At 43.0% G+C, this 17,090-nt stretch overlaps 1 protein-coding gene across 4 annotated transcripts in view; it reads right to left on the minus strand.

The window, feature by feature from the left end:
• LOC116956641 (interferon-induced very large GTPase 1-like) overlaps nt 1–17,090 on the minus strand; it is a 139,021-nt gene that overhangs the window by 5,620 nt on the left and 116,311 nt on the right. For all 4 annotated transcript variants that reach the window (XM_032978412.2, XM_032978413.2, XM_032978410.2 and 1 more), the window contains 2 exons: nt 10,102–10,224; nt 1,665–1,787 (listed from right to left, as the gene is read on the minus strand). In XM_032978412.2, coding sequence (XP_032834303.1) covers nt 1,665–1,787; nt 10,102–10,224 — 246 coding nt within the window. The remainder of the gene's footprint in view (nt 1–1,664; nt 1,788–10,101; nt 10,225–17,090) is intronic.

Consider the following 17,090-nt stretch of genomic DNA (forward strand, 5'->3'; position numbering starts at 1 on the left):
AAACGTATATCATTACACATATTTAGGTATTGTGCTCTCCTTCACAATACCCAACAGACAGGAACGTGTGTAGTTTAAACTTTAGAGACACACGCTATTGTTTTGTTTCAGCTGTTGTTTGATAATTTGAACTTCGAAATCGAATACAAATTATCAGGCCATCATGTAATTCGGCTTTGTGTATGTCCAAGGGTTGGGTCGAATGTGATTTTTAAACTTATTTAGTGTTTTAGCGTAGACGAGATGCTGAGAGTGTCGTCGTGATAGTGTTAAGCAGAGTTTTGTCATCACTGCCTACAAGTGTCCATCTCCTGAGCAACCCATGACCACCACTCAAACTTGCAGTGCTGAACGACTCTCCAGACCTCTGGGTGAGGATTGAGATATGATGTAGTTAATGGAATGTGATATTTGATCTGTGCTCATGTTATAGTTTACATGGTGGTTGGTAGCTCAGCTAGAGACTGAGTAGCAGTTGACTCTCGTAGTACTCTTTGTTTTTTTCAGTAAAGTCACGTAGAACAACCACAGCAAGAAACAACTGCAGCAGTTGTTTCTTGCTGTGGTTGTTCCACGTGATGATGGACGCTTGTGTTGCGACCGAATCGTCGTGATTTAATTCATTTTATTTTATACCTACGCGACTTTACCGAAAGAACCAAGAGTACGGATCCCTGCAGTCATGAAAACTTCAAACCCTGCCTTCCTCTTTCCCTACCCCCACAGTCCTTGAAATTGCACACTTGCTTCACCTCTAAAAAGCGGTTACTTCCCATGTCGCTACAATAAACTTATTCTACCAATTTTAGTCGACATACTGGACATTACACAGCACTGAGACGGATCTACTAAACATTACTGATCTTAACAAGATCATGGATGACCGGTAGGCCACAGCATTGGTTGGCCCGATCTCTCAGCTGCCTTCAATACCATCGACTGTGAGATACTCATCAGGTAGCTATGGTCAAGGTTTGGAGTATCAGGTATGCCACTGGAGTGGATTGAGTCCTAACTTTTTGGTCAATCACAGTTCAAGCTGGGTGACAAACAGTCATCACCTTTGGATGGAGTGGTCCATCCAAAGGCTTTTGCTATTTTCAGCATACGCCTCTCCGATCGCCGATGCATGATATCAAGTTATATCAATATGTTGGTGATACACAATTATACACCACTATGAAGACAAAGTTAGATATGAAGACCCTGGAAAACCTCTACATTTGCACCCAAGTGGTGCAAGTGTGGTTTGCACGAAACTAACTGCTGCTCAATCCAGGGAAATTGGAGTTCTGCTTGTTGGAACCTCTAGACTTGCTTGGATTTGAAGTCTCAATTAAAATTTGGGTGCAATTTTAGCCCAAATGGTTTTGTCTCATTGCCACAAGATACATTCATTACTAATCATTTACATGTGATGCCAACTGATCAGAATCAGTTCAACCATTCCCATCTAGGGTGGATTTGGTGAAACATTGATTACATAGACCAGTTGAGTGTCAATTTCATGATCTCAGTCTAATCCACAGAAAAATGATTTACCCGTGAATCCCTACAGGTATTATTTAAATTATTGTAGCAATTAATATAAATGCTTGTTTATTAAGAGTACCTTACAAAATCAAGTGTGTATGTGATGTAGATATGAAATTATTTAGATTTACCTTTGCGAATTTGTACGTTCTGCACACGAAGATGTTGGCTTAATGCTGCCTTGATTTTCACTTCGCTCGTCTGTCTGGGCACCATCATCAGAGTCTTGACTTGTAGGAAAACTTGATGATAATCTAGAAAATAAAACATCGCAAAAGTCGTGTAAATATGGCTCTTCTTCCCACAGTATTCATCCTTTCTAGATTTAAAGCTTTCGTGACTGCTAGGATCCATACTCTTTGGTTCTATTGGGTAAAGTCACGTAGGTGAAAATAAAATAACAAAAAATCACGACGTTTCGGCCACAACACAAGCAGCCTTCATCAGGTGAAGGGACGAGACTGTCTGGAGGACAGCGCTGGAGTGGAAGAAGCCACGCTTAGATCACGACCTTTAAGCTGTGTGAGAAGAAAAAAACCAAGCGCCTTGACAAAGTAATTAGCATATAATTTAGCATTGAAATGGCTCATTGAAATAGCTAAGTTAAAGTATACACATCCGCAGAGGTACCCCTTGACAAAGGAATTAGCGCTGGAGTGGAAGAAGCCACGCTTAGATCACGACCTTTAAGCTGTGTGAGAAGAAAAAGACCAAGCGCCTTGACAAAGGAATTGGCATATAATTTAGCATTGAAATGGCTCATTGAAATAGCAAAGTTAAAGTATACACATCCGCAGAGGTACCTCTTGACAAATGAATTAGCATCGAAATTAGCATTGAAATAGCTGAGTGATTAGCTTGTAACTGGTCACAGAAATAGCTATGTTAAAGTTAGAGCATATACATTCACCGAGGCACCTAGTACTCATCAAACAGGAGAATTTAGCGAAACACAACCACGCTCAGACATCGGACCTGTGTGCGAGCAAACAAGGTGTTCTGACAAAGAAATTAGCATAAAAAATAAGCATTTGATTGGCGGATTTTAGGAAAAAGGTGGTGTACGTGACGGTGGACTTGCAGTTTGGCGCGGGGGGGGGGGGGGTGGGGAAGGGGGGAGGGGGAGTTTACCTATTGGTGGTGTGAAAAGGGGGAATTTATAAGAGCTGCGAAAGTTTGGGGTACCACTACTTGAAAAATATACAGTACCATTGAAATTAGTTTAATGTTTAGTTCGATTTAGAACATCTTTCCAATGGTTGCTTAATTTGAAACCATCCTCTCAGTTGAAATTGTGTCTGTGTTTGTAGATCTGAATTGCTTCATGAACAAATCTCTGATAAAAGCCCGTGGGTTTGCAAAGAACCTTGGTATCGGAGAAAATTATATCGTGATCCCCCACAGCGTTGTAACATGTACACCTGGCCCTCAAAAGGAATGGTTACTCTGACCGTACCATCCGCCAAGCTGTCTCTCTCCCCATACAGAAACAACCACTTGATACTCCGGTCAAAACCATCACACTACCATATATAGCAGGCGTTACTAAAAAGATTTCCAAAATTCCAAACAAACACAAGATCCAGGTCCGGTTCAATACAGTACACAAAATTCGTGATCTGATCCCATCCGTGAAGGATGTCATTCCTGATTTACAGTACCCCAGGGTTTACAAATTGAGTTGTACCTGCGGTGATTGCTACATCGGTGAGACAAAGCGACATGTCTCTGACCGAATTCGCGAGCACAAATCAGATTTGAAACACGGCAAAACGAATTCTTCTGCCGTGGCTGATCACTGTTACAACGCTGTGGGGGATCACGATATAATTTTCTCCGATACCAAGGTTCTTTGCAAACCCACGGACTTTTATCAGAGATTTGTTCATGAAGCAATTCAGATCTACAAACACAGACACAATTTCAACCGAGAGGATGGTTTCAAATTAAGCAACCATTGGAAAGATGTTCTAAATCGAACAAAATATTAAACTAATTTCAATGGTACAGTATATTTTTCAAGTAGTGGTACCCCAAACTTTCGCAGCTCTTATAAATTCCCCCTTTTCACACCATCAATAGGTAAACCCCCCCTCCCCCCTTTCCCCCCCACCCCCGCGCCAAACTGCAAGTCCACTGGCACGTACACCACCTCTTTCCTAAAATCCGCCAATCAAATGCTTATTTTTAATGCTAATTTCTTTGTCAGAACACCTTGTTTGCTCGCACACAGGTCCGATGTCTGAGCGTGGTTGTGTTTCGCTAAATTCTCCTGTTTGATGAGTACTAGGTGCTTCGGTGAATGTATATGCTCTAACTTTAACATAGCTATTTCTGTGACCAGTTACAAGCTAATCACTCAGCTATTTCAATGCTACATTCGATGCGAATTCCTTTGTCAAGGGGTACCTCTGCGGATGTGTATACTTTAACTTAGCTATTTCAATGAGCCATTTCAATGCTAAATTATATGCTAATTCCTTTGTCAAGTCGCTTGGTCTTTTTCTTCTCACACAGCTTAAAGGTCGTGATCTAAGCGTGGCTTCTTCCACTCCAACGCTGTCCTCCAGACAGTCTCGTCCCTTCACCTGATGAAGGCCGCTTGTGTTGTGGCCGAAACGTCGTGATTTTTTGTTATTTTATTTTCACCTACGTGACTTTACCCCATAGAACTAAAGAGTATAGTATTCATCCTATTGCAATATCTGTTCTATAGGTCATATGCTGAAATAAGGTACATGCCAAGAACAATTGTTTATTTCACACAATTACACTTCGAAGATGTATTTAGATAATCATCTGGCAGATCTTTTATTAAATGTTCTGTAAAAGAAACCATACCGTTTGCTCTTATGGTACATGTAAAGTTTCCTGGTTGTCAATCAATGTTAATGTATGTACTGTTGTGTATGAGCCTTTTCCAAAATTGATATTAACAATAATATTTGCCGTTATATATATCATTTTTTTTAAACAAACGAAAAAAAATAATCAATAAAACCCGTAAGCCAGGCACACGAAAAACCAGATGTCGATCATAAACAGGCCATTAATAAATAAAGAAATAATAAAACTCTCGAGGCGAGGATGTTAGCAGCTATCTGCGAAGATGCCCTAAGGGAGGTCACGCAGAGGGAAGCCCTCCGCAAGCCAGAAACGAGGATGCCCACGGGTTAAACCATATTTTTTTTCCTTTGTCATTAAAACAACGGTTAAAATTTAAAATGCAATAACAAGAATAAGCTAAAGTTAGCGGTCCTCGCGCTCACTCCAATTAAGACCAGGCCACCAGATACATCAATGAATTATTATCCAATAATTAATTCGCTATCAAATGATTTTCACCTTTAATACTTTTACTGTTAAGACAAAGCTTGGAGACAAAATACAGAGTCACATCAAAGGTTTTCGAGAAGAAATGAGACAACGGGCAAACTTGCGAAAGAGTTTAAACAATATCCCAAGCAACCCCGACCACCTTTGTCTCTCTCGCAGCGCGGAGAAGCAGGAACCACACCTTATCACAAGGGGCCATCTGGAGCTAGCCAGACGGATTAATGAGAAAACACACACAACAGCCAGCAAACGCGTTTTTAAGTTAAAGAAGTGGCTACACATCAGTCACACGTAAAATTAAGAATAACGTGTTCACCTTACACGACATTCCATTATAGAATCTTACAGAACCAAGGGATATGGATTCCAACAATCAAGAAACGGACCTCTTAAACTCAGGATGAAAATTATTTTTCTTTTTAATAATTCCATCATAACAATGCGTACCTCGGTAAACCGAGAGGGGTGTTGGGAGGACGTAGTTACAAACACGAGTCTTGGCGAACATGGGACCAAATGGTATTTGAGAAATATAAAGTCGAAAGTATAAAGAGATAGGTACTCCCGACCACCTTTGTCTCTCCCGCAGAGCGCGAGAGAGGAATTTCACGCCAGGGCAAACAGATCGTTATCGCAGGAGCCATCTGTACACACACACGAACTCACACACACACAGACCACGCCCCCCCCCCCCCTTCACTGCACAGAGAGAAGAATGTCTTTGAATATAACGGTCAGCGCATTTTCAAAAAGTTCAGTTAAGTCAGTCAAGACAGATCAGCGAGTCAAGACGTGCACAGGACGAGCAGTCGCATGGAGCGGCTGGCTCCGAGCCTCGCTGAGTAGCGAGGATCGCTGAGTCGCGATGTATCAACAAAAGTGAGTCATACAGCAGTGGAGGAAAACTGCTGTCAGCGAACCAGCATGGGCGCGTTCGCGCACTTCAACAGAGAGAGCACGTGCGACTCAACTCACTCAACAGAAGAAAAAGCTTGACCAGCCGCCAACAAAGTATCAGCGAATCAGCGCTGTGAGCGCTTGAGCATCTCCACAGAGAAAGCACGTGCAACGTGGCTCAACCAGCAGCGGAAAAGCATGAGCAGCCGCCAACAACTTCAGCAAACCAGCGACCAAGCGCGTGCAACTTGAGTCATACAGCCGTGGAGGAAAACTGCTGTCAGAGAGCCGCCAACAACCTCAACAAAGAGAGCGCGTGCGACTCGGCTCACTCAGCAGAAGAATACTTGACCTGTCGCCCGCGAGCGCAGCGTCAGATACTACAGCAGCGGAAAGAGCCCGCCGGTGCAGCTCATCCAGCAGTGGAGGAAACTGCTGTCAGCGAACCAGCACGGGCGCGTTCGCGCATCTTCAAGGAGAGGGAGCGCGCGCCACCAGCATGCCATCAGCACCAGCATCAGCACCAGCGCGTGCCAACAGCGTGCCACCAGCGTGCCAGAGCTCGCAACTTCGCGTCACCAGGGTTGAGAGGGCAGCGGCCCCGCACTCAACACCCATCGGCGCGACGACGGCGAGCATCGTGCTGACTCATCCAGCCAGCGGTGGACAGAAACTGGCAGCCGTTCGTATGCCCTCCCCCCCACACTCTCCCCCCCTCCTCACTCCCCCACCGCTACACAACGAACAAACATTTTTTTGACAAGGTAAATCAACCTAGGCGTTTGCTCAACGCAAGAAATCATCAACGCTCCCATTAAACATACAAGACTCATGATAACTGCGTCAACTATTAGCTGATAACGAAAAACATCGCCACCCATTGAGTTACGTCGATGAGGCAATCAGAAGTATTTCAGTCGAACGCTTTAATTGCATAATCGTTGATGAATCAATGAACGAACATCGCCGTGGTACTGTGCTGACGATTTCAAGCATAATAATTTCGCATATCAAAATGTGTTAAGGATTGGATACGAATCAAAGACCGAGTGCCGTGTTGTGTAATCATTCAAGAATACGAGCTTGCATATTATAAGGTTAAGGTTCTGATAGAATAGTTATGCATGTTTAATCTCTCTCTCAACAACGGATTGATTGCGTTACGCGTCGGGAATTAACCACAGGTGCCACTATTGAGGTGAAACAACGCAATCGTGATGGTATCATGTTAACGCTGTGTTGAAATTCCAAGATCGAGAGTTTCATATCCAAAAATTTAAGTTAGCTAGGAGATACAATTGATTAAAGCAGAAGGTGTGTGTGATTCTTCCTGAAATTCTGCATAAGATTGTTCTGCGTATGAGATCTGAACCTTGAGGGGACCTTTCACCACACATAATCCATAACACACATAATTAATAATGTTCAATCGAGAGTAATCGTATCCTTATTGATAATACGGAATTAAATATCAGAGTCGAATCGACTCTCTCTCTCATTCATGCTCACAACACCTACAGAACTGCATACGATCAATTGCGTTATTCCAATTCATAACACAATCCTCGTCACCGAGGCTCGACCTGCATTATCATAACCACGCCTACTCGCATAAATTAATACGATTATTTCTCGAATCAGCATATTTTATGTGCATAATACCACCAATTAACATAATTTCGGATAAATTACGCAAATTTCAAATTTCATTTAATTTTTTATTATTTTCATCAATTTTCATAACACCTATATATACAACAGTACGAAAGAAGAACTTATTTTGTATGGTAAGTAGCCAACAGTGCTAATTTGGGGTGCGTAAGCTCGATCTAGGTACATGAGGTAATCGGATGTTAATCATGTATCGAATAATGTTTATTGTCCATACCTGTATTAACATTCTCAGGTATTGTACATATATACAGCAAAAGCGCTGTTGTCTGGCACTTTACCATCTACAATGCCCAATTAACCAGCCCTTGTCATAGACGGCAATATAAATCTTCCTTCACATATCCAGAAAGATTACGACAGCCATCTGTGATCTTGCAGTGCGCCTTTCATTGATCCTTTGTTGTTTACGGAAGCTTCAGAATTCTGTGGAGTGGTGGTGCTATCCTCAGTCTATACATCGTATTGCACTACGGTAAACGGCTCGACTGCTTCTCTACACTCAACTAAGTATGTTCTTCTTTTTAATTGCAATTCACTTCATTAATCACTTCCTACTGCATCACTTTTTTCATCTACCATCCCTCAGGACGCCATATTTCCTTCTTTGACCACTTCAACTTCATCTTCTCTTCTATCCCCCCTCCTTGGTGAAATCCTCTACCTTGCTAAAGTGGAGGACTTCAACCTCCACCTTCGTAGCCGCATTGCCTCTGCCCTACTCTCACTAGTCAACTTGTTTGGTCTCCACCTGCATTCATCCGCCCATACTTATACATCTTTTAGTAAACTGAACCGTATCTTACTTTCAGACAATGCATCACTTGTCTCTATTGAGTTACACCCCACCCTCAACCACTTTCTAATGTCCTTCAAAATTTGTTTAATTTCTCTTGCTCCTTCCACTCTATCGGCTTACCCCCAAGCTATCCTTTGCTGGAACTTTCACTCCTATGGACACTTTCTTCCTAAATTCTTGCTTATATTCCCTCCAACGTTATATCACTGACATTTCCTCCCTCTGCCCTGACTCTTCCTATTCTTCCCTCTCTATTGTACTATCCTCTTCCCTCAACTACCTAGCCCCCCCCCCCCCACACCTGTGCTCCGCGTCAGCTAAGCCCCCCCCAGCCGTGGATATCTGCCAACCTCAAATGTAACAGTCGTTTTTTATGCAAAGCTGAATGACTGTGGGAGTTCTTCCCATCTCCTCAGAACTGGTCATCCTAGAACACCCTTCTCACCCACTGTCAAGCCACCTTAGAAGTAGCCAAACAAGCCTGCGTAAATATATTTTTGTCCCGAGTCATTCATCTCTACCAACACTTCTTAACCCTTAGCAACCTCATCAATCAGCCCCTCTCAGCCCTGCCTTCCTATAATCTTTGGTTCTTTCGGTAAAGTCACGTAGGTATAAAATTAAATAAATTAAATCACGACGTTTCGGGCGCAACACAAGCATCCGTCATCAGGTATAACAACCACAGCAAGAAACAATGAGAACAACCACAGCAAGAAACAACTGCAGCAGTTGTTTCTTGCTTTGGTTGGTCCACGTGATGACGGACGCTTGTGTTGCGACCGAAGCGTCGTGATTTAATTCATTTTATTTTATAACTACGTGACTTTATCGAAAGAACCAAGAGTATGGATACCTGCAGTCGCGAAAACTTCAAACCCCGCCTTCCACTTTCACTACCCCCACAGTCCTTAAAATTGCACACTTGCTTCACCTCTAAAAAGCGGTTACATCCCATGTCGCTACAATAGACTTATTCAACCACTTTTAGTCGACATACTGGACATTACACAGCACTGAGACGGCTCTACTAAACATTACTGATCTTAACAAGATCATGGATGACCAGTACGCCACAGCATTGGTTGGCCTTGACATCTCAGCTGCCTTCAATACCATCGACTGTGAGATACTCATCAGGTAGCTATGGTCAAGGTTTGGACTATCAGCTATGCCGCTGGAGTGGATTGAGTCCTAACTTTTTGGTCAATCACAGTTCGTCAAGCTGGGTGACAAACAGTTATCACCAATGCAGTGCCTAGTTGGCGTACGAGTGGTCCATCCAAAGGCTTTTGCTATTTTTAGCATATGTCTTTCCGATCGCCGATGCATGACATCAAGTTATATCAATATGTTGATGATACACAATTATACACCACTATAAATACAAAGTTAGATATGAAGAACCTGGAAAACCTCTACATTTGCACCCGAGTGGTGCAAGTGTGGTTTGCACGAAACTAAATGCTGGTCAATCCAGGGAAATTGGAGTTCTGCTGGTTTGCACTCCTGGACTTGCTTGGAATTGAAGTCTCAATTAAAATTTGGGTGGAATTTTAGCCCAAATGGTTTTATCTCATTGCCAAAAGATACATTCATTAGCAATCATTTACATGTGATGCCAATTGATCAGAATCAGTTCAAGCTTTCCCATCTAGGGTGGATTTGGTGAAACATTGATTACGTAGACCAGTTGAGTGTCAATTTCATGATCTCAATCTAATCCACAGAAAAATGATTTACCTGTAAATCCCTACAGGTATGATTTAAATTATTGTAGCAATTAATATCAATGCTTGTTTATTAAGAGTACCTTACAAAATCAAGTGTGTATGTGATGTAGAAATGAAATTATTTAGATTTACCTGTGCGAATTTGTACGTTCTGTACACGAACATGTTGGCTTAATGCTGCTTTGATTTTCACTTCGCTCGTCTGTCTGGGCACCATCATCAGAGTCTTGACTTGTAAGAAAACTTGATGATAATCTGGAAAATAAAACATCGCAAAAGTCGTGTAAATATGGCTCTTCTTGTGTTGCGCTAGAAACGTCGTGATTTAATTTATTTAATTTTATACCTACGTGACTTTACCGGAAGAGCCAAAGAATATACGAAGGCAGGGCTGAGAGGGGCTGATTGATGAAATTACTAAGGGTTAAGAAGAGTTGGTAGGGATGGTAGTAGGCTTGTTTGGCTACTTCTAAGGTGGCTTGACAGTGGGTGAGAAGGGTGTTCTGGGATGACCAATTCTGAGGAGATGGGAAGAACTCCCACAGACATTCAGCTTTGCATAAAAAAACGACTGTTACATTTGAGGTTGGCAGATATCCAAGGCTGGGGGGCTCTTAGCTGACGCGGAGCAAAGATGTGGGGTCGGGGGGGGGGGGGGTGGCTAGGTAGTTGATGGAAGAGGATAGTACAATTGTAGTCGGTTCCAGGACACGGAGATGGCAGAGTAGAGGCAGCACTATTTATTCAAGCTTTAACAAGGGTTACACTGGAAGGGGTAGCGGCCCCTTCACCCGTATACCTCAGGAACAACCCCAGGCTATCTAGCCTAAGTCTCTCCCAATTCCTCCGGATATAGGCTCTAGAGGAGGCTATCTGATCTGGCCCTGGTCAGACACAGATTTCGGCACCCCACCAACCAGACCGGCCCTTAGAAGGACTCTGGCTCTGGGGCTGCACCATTGGCTTGCTGTGCCGGCCCTGAAAAGGGCAGCGGTCACAGGAGTTCCAGGGTCTCACCTAGCCGGCCTTCTTTCTTCACTGGTGCTTCAGCCTTGGCCCCAACACTCTGCCCTGAGCTCTCTGGCTCCCCGCCCTTTGTACCCACTGGGGGTGAAGCCATAGCGGACGTGGTTGTAGCCACCAAGGTGTGGGTGTAAAATACCTTCCCGCACCATGTGTTTGTTCCCCATAGTACCCCTCCACAATAGAGAGGGAAGAAGAGGAAGAGTCAGGGGAGAGGGAGGAATGTCAGTGATATAAATTTGGAGGGAATATAAGCAAGAATTTGGGAAGAAAGTGTCCATAGGAGTGTGATTAAGCCAATAGAGTGGAAGGAGCAAGGGAAGTTAAACAAATTGTGAGGGACATTAGAAAGTGGTCGGGGGGGGGGGTGTAACTCAGTAGAGACAAGTGATGCATTGTCTGAAAGTAAGATACGGTTCAGTTTACTAACAAATGTATAAGTATGGGGGGATGAAAGCAGGTGGAGACCAAACAAGTTGACTAGTGAGAGTAGGGCGGAGGCAATGCGGCTACGAAGGTGGAGATTGAAGTCCTCCACTTTAGCAAGGTAGAGGATTTCACCAAGGAGGGGGGATAGAAGAGAAGAGAAAGTTGAAGTGGTCAAAGAAAGAAATATGGCATCCTGAGGGATGGTAGATGAAAAAAGTGATGCAGTAGGAAGTGATTAATGAAGTGAATTGCAATTAAAAAGAAGAACATACTTAGTTGAGTGTAGAGAAGCAGTCGAGCCGTTTACAGTAGTACAATACTGTGTATAGACTGAGGATAGCACCACCACTCCACGGAATTCTGAAGCTTCCGTAAACAACAAAGGATCAATGAAAGGCGCACTGCAAGATGACAGATGGCTGTCGTAATCTTTCTGGATATGTGAAGGAAGATTTATATTGCCGTCTATGACAAGGGCTGGTTAATTGGGCATTGTGGATGGTAAAATGTCAGACAACAGCGCTTTTGCTGTATATATGTACAATACCTGAGAATGTTAATACAGGTATGGACAATAAACATTATTCGTCTTCTTTGGTTCTTTCGGTAAAGTCACGTAGAATGAGAATAAAATAATAAATTGATAAAATAAAATAACACAATAATATTCTCACGACGTTTCGGCCACGACACAAGCGGCCTTCATCAGGTGAAGGGGCGAGACTGTCTGGTAGGACAGCGCTGGAGTGAGAGAGCCACGTTCATATCACGGCTTTTAAGCTGTGTGAGAGGAACAAAGAGCCTTGACAAAGGAATTAGCATATAATTTAGCATTGAAATGGCTGAATGATTAGCTTGTGACTGGTCACAGAAATAGCTATGTTAAAAGTTAAAGCATACACATCCGCAGAGGCACCCATTGTTAAAAGGAATTAGCATAGAATTTAGCATTGAAATAGCTAAGTTAAGGCATACACATCCGCAGAGGCACCCCTTGACAATGGAATTAGCATAGAATTTAGCATTGAAATAGCTGAGTGATTCGCTTGTAACTGCTACAGAAATAGCTACGTTGAAGTCAGAGCATACACATTCACCGAGGCACTTAGTACAAATCAAACAGGAGAATTTAGCATTGAAATAACTAGGCGAATTTAGCATTGAAATAACTGAGTGATTTGCTAGTGACTGGTCACAGAAATGACTACACATCTGAACTATTCACAGTACTATATAGTGAACCAATAAAAACTAAAATATAAATTACCTTCACGTTATCAATAAACTCTATATTCTCCAATCAGCTATGCTACCAACAATAAGTCGTTATATATCACAATGCTATATGGCGAAAAAATGGGTGGATTCTTACCCTCAAATTTCTGCACCACGGATAGCTACGGGCCCCGTTCAGAACGGACGAGTTCGTCCATGGTCGGAACAGAGGAGGGGGAGAGAGACAGCTGCGAGGCCCTAGTATACTCCATGTTGTAAAACTATACCATTAACCGTGGTGTGAGAGGTATTAGGAGTCAATGCTGGTGAAAGAGCTGCGGTCTGAAGGTCATCGTAAAAATACAATTAATTAAGAACAGAAATGATTTAAAACATCTTTCCAGTGGTTACTAAGCCTGAATCCATCTTCTCGGTTGAAATTGTCTCTGTGCTTGTATATGTGAATGGCCTCATGAACGAATCTCTCATGGTAGCCGGTTGGTTTGCAAAGAACCTCCGTCTTGGAGAAGTCAATGTCATGTGAGCCCACTGAATTGTAACAGTGATCTGCCACGGAAGAGGAGTTCGTCCTACCGTGTTTCAAGTCTGCTTTATGTTCGCGGATGCGGTCCGAGATATGTCTTTTGGTTTCTCCAATGTAGCTACTACCACAGAGGCACTTTAGTTTGTAAACGCCCGGGTACTGTATGTCTGGAAGAGCATCTTTTACAGATGGAACTAAATCACGGATTTTATGTACTGTGTTGAATCGGACCTGGATCTTGTGTTTATTCAGGATTTTGGAGATCTTTTTAGTGACCCCTGCAATGTAGGGTAAGGTGATGGTTTTGAGTGGCTCCACAAGAGGATCCTTCTTCATGACTGGAGTGATGGCTTTGCGGATTGTGTAGTCGGAGTAGCCATTAGCCCTGAGAGCCTGGTGTACGTGCTTGAGTTCACTGGTAATGTGTTCCTGGTCGGAAATGCATTGGGCTCTATGGTATAGAGTCTTGATGAGGGAGTTCTTCTGGGATGGATGGTGGTGGGAATCCGGTTTCAAGTAAGCATCTGTATGGGTAGCTTTCCTGTAGACAGAGTGGCTCATTGAACCATCATGTCTCCTTTTAATTAAGACATCCAAAAAGGGTAGTTTGCCATCTTTTTCGACCTCCATGGTAAATCTGATGGCTGGGTGTATGGAATTGATGTGGTCGCGGAATTGGTCTAGAGCAGGCTGGCCATGTGGCCAGATGACAAAGGTGTCATCAACGTACCTCTTCCATAAGGTCGGGCGTAGAGTGGCAGTCTGGATGGCGTCAGTTTCAAATTTTTCCATGAATACATTGGCTACAACCGGAGATAGGGGGGAGCCCATTGGGGTGCCCTCAGTTTGTTTGTAGAAAGTTCCATTCCAGGTGAAGTATGTGTTGGTTAAGCAATGTCTCACCAGGGGGGTACATCAGTATGCAGTCCTTGATGAACCAGGTCTTCAATGATAGCGATGGTGTCAGGTACCGGGACTTTGGTGAACAAGGACACCACATCAAAACTGACAAGCAGGTCGTTTGGGGACAGGGAAATGTCTTTGATTGTCGATACCAGGTGAGTAGAATTTAGTACCGCAGAGGTGATTTTTCCAGTGAAAGGTCGCAGTATATCAGCCAGAAAACGTGCCAGTTTGTAGGTGGGGGAGCTGATAGTAGAGACGATGGGACGAAGGGGTGTATCTTCTTTGTGTATCTTTGGAAGGCCATATAATCTTGGTGGTCTGGCAGCAGAGGGTTTCAACGAGAACTGTTTGATCTCATCAATTAATGCTGTTGAATCAGAGATAATTTTGTTCGTTTTGGTGACCAGGCTGTTGGTGGGATCTCTTTTTATTTTTGTATAGCTGCCATCGTTGAGTAGTTCTTGAATTTTGTTGTTATATTCTGTTTTGTCCATGATGACAGTGGCATTGCCTTTGTCAGCTGAGAGAACGACAATATCATCCCTCTTTTTTAATTGAGATAATTCAAAACGTTCGTCTTTGCTGATGTTGCTGGGTGGCAACTTAGCGTTTTTGAGGGTTGCAGCGATTTCAGATCTTGCTACGTCTGCAGAGATGTGACTCAAGCCCTTGAGTGCAACGTCGACATGGGCAATTATATCATTAACCGGTAAGTGTCTCGGTGTGACAGCAAAGTTTAGACCTTTAGCTAAAACGGATTTCAGACCATCAGAAATGGAACTGTTACTGCGATTAATTACGACTTTGTTGACGTCTATTTTTTCGGTGTGTGGATCCGATTTTTTGCTGGAGAGGTGATTGAATTTGGAAATCAAATTGTCCCTACATTTGTTCGACATAGTGGCAGCCGAAGAGGTAGTCATATTGTCTACATGTTCCCAATCCGATGTAGACATTGTTGCTGTCAATTTTAAGTGTGATTTGTAGAGTGTCTTGTCTAACTGATCGAGTTCGGTGCGTGTAAGTCTGATTTTTTCCGAGATAAGAGTGAAGCTAGTTCTAGCTAGAATTCGTTTTGCATTGAGAGAAGTTGCAACAGCAGAGGTTAGTGTAAATGCGGTTGGTATTACCTTAGAGTCGCGGCATCTCTTCAGAAAGGTGAGAGACTCGATTAGTTGAACCTTCTTATCCCGAAGTCTGTTGAATGATCTTAAGGATGTGTGGAATCCCTCCCCGTAGAGGCGGTTAAATTTCGATTTAAAGCTTTCGTGACTGCAATGATTCATCTTCTTTGGTTCTTTCGGTAAAGTCACGTAGAATGAGAATAAAATAATAAATTGATAAAATAAAATAACACAATAATATTCTCACGACGTTTCGGCCACAACACAAGCGGCCTTCATCAGGTGAAGGGGCGAGACTGTCTGGTAGGACAGCGCTGGAGTGAGAGAGCCACGTTCAGATCACGGCTTTTAAGCTGTGTGAGAGGAACAAAGAGCCTTGACAAAGGAATTAGCATATAATTTAGCATTGAAATGGCTGAATGATTTTATTATTTATTATTATTTTATTCTCATTCTACGTGACTTTACCGAAAGAACCAAAGAAGATGAATCATTGCAGTCACGAAAGCTTTAAATCGAAATTTAACCGCCTCTACGGGGAGGGATTCCACACATCCTTAAGATCATTCAACAGACTTCGGGATAAGAAGGCTCAACTAATCGAGTCTCTCACCTTTCTGAAGAGATGCCGCGACTCTAAGGTAATACCAACCGCATTTACACTAACCTCTGCTGTTGCAAATTCTCTCAATGCAAAACGAATTCTAGCTAGAACTAGCTTCGCTCTTATCTCGGAAAAAATCAGACTTACACGCACCGAACTCGATCAGTTAGACAAGACACTCTACAAATCACACTTAAAATTGACAGCAACAATGTCTACATCGGATTGGGAACATGTAGACAATATGACTACCTCTTCGGCTGCCACTATGTCGAACAAATGTAGGGACAATTTGATTTCCAAATTCAATCACCTCTCCAGCAAAAAATCGGATCCACACACCGAAAAGATAGACGTCAACAAAGTCGTAATTAATCGCAGTAACAGTTCCATTTCTGATGGTCTGAAATCCGTTTTAGCTAAAGGTCTAAACTTTGCTGTCACACCGAGACACTTACCGGTTAATGATATCATTGCCCATGTCGACGTTGCACTCAAGGGCTTGAGTCACATATCTGCAGACGTAGCAAGATCTGAAATCGCTGCAACCCTCAAAAACGCTAAGTTGCCACCCAGCAACATCAGCAAAGACGAACGTTTTGAATTATCTCAATTAAAAAAGAGGGATGATATTGTCGTTCTCTCAGCTGACAAAGGCAATGCCACTGTCATCATGGACAAAACAGAATATAACAACAAAATTCAAGAACTACTCAACGATGGCAGCTATACAAAAATAAAAAGAGATCCCACCAACAGCCTGGTCACCAAAACGAACAAAATTATCTCTGATTCAACAGCATTAATTGATGAGATCAAACAGTTCTCGTTGAAACCCTCTGCTGCCAGACCACCAAGATTATATGGCCTTCCAAAGATACACAAAGAAGATACACCCCTTCGTCCCATCGTCTCTACTATCAGCTCCCCCACCTACAAACTGGCACGTTTTCTGGCTGATATACTGCGACCTTTCACTGGAAAAACCACCTCTGCGGTACTAAATTCTACTCACCTGGTATCGACAATCAAAGACATTTCCCTGTCCCCAAACGACCTGCTTGTCAGTTTTGATGTGGTGTCCTTGTTCACCAAAGTCCCGGTACCTGACACCATCGCTATCATTGAAGACCTGGTTCATCAAGGACTGCATACTGATGTACCCCCCCTGGTGAGACGTTGCTTAACCAACACATACTTCACCTGGAATGGAACTTTCTACAAACAAACTGAGGGCACCCCAATGGGCTCCCCCCTATCTCCGGTTGTAGCCAAC

Source organism: Petromyzon marinus, chromosome 66 (genome assembly GCF_048934315.1).
Source record: "Petromyzon marinus isolate PM22_M1 ecotype Great Lakes invasive population chromosome 66, UKy_Petmar_22M1.pri1.0, whole genome shotgun sequence".
NCBI classification, from domain to species: Eukaryota; Metazoa; Chordata; class Hyperoartia; order Petromyzontiformes; family Petromyzontidae; genus Petromyzon; species Petromyzon marinus.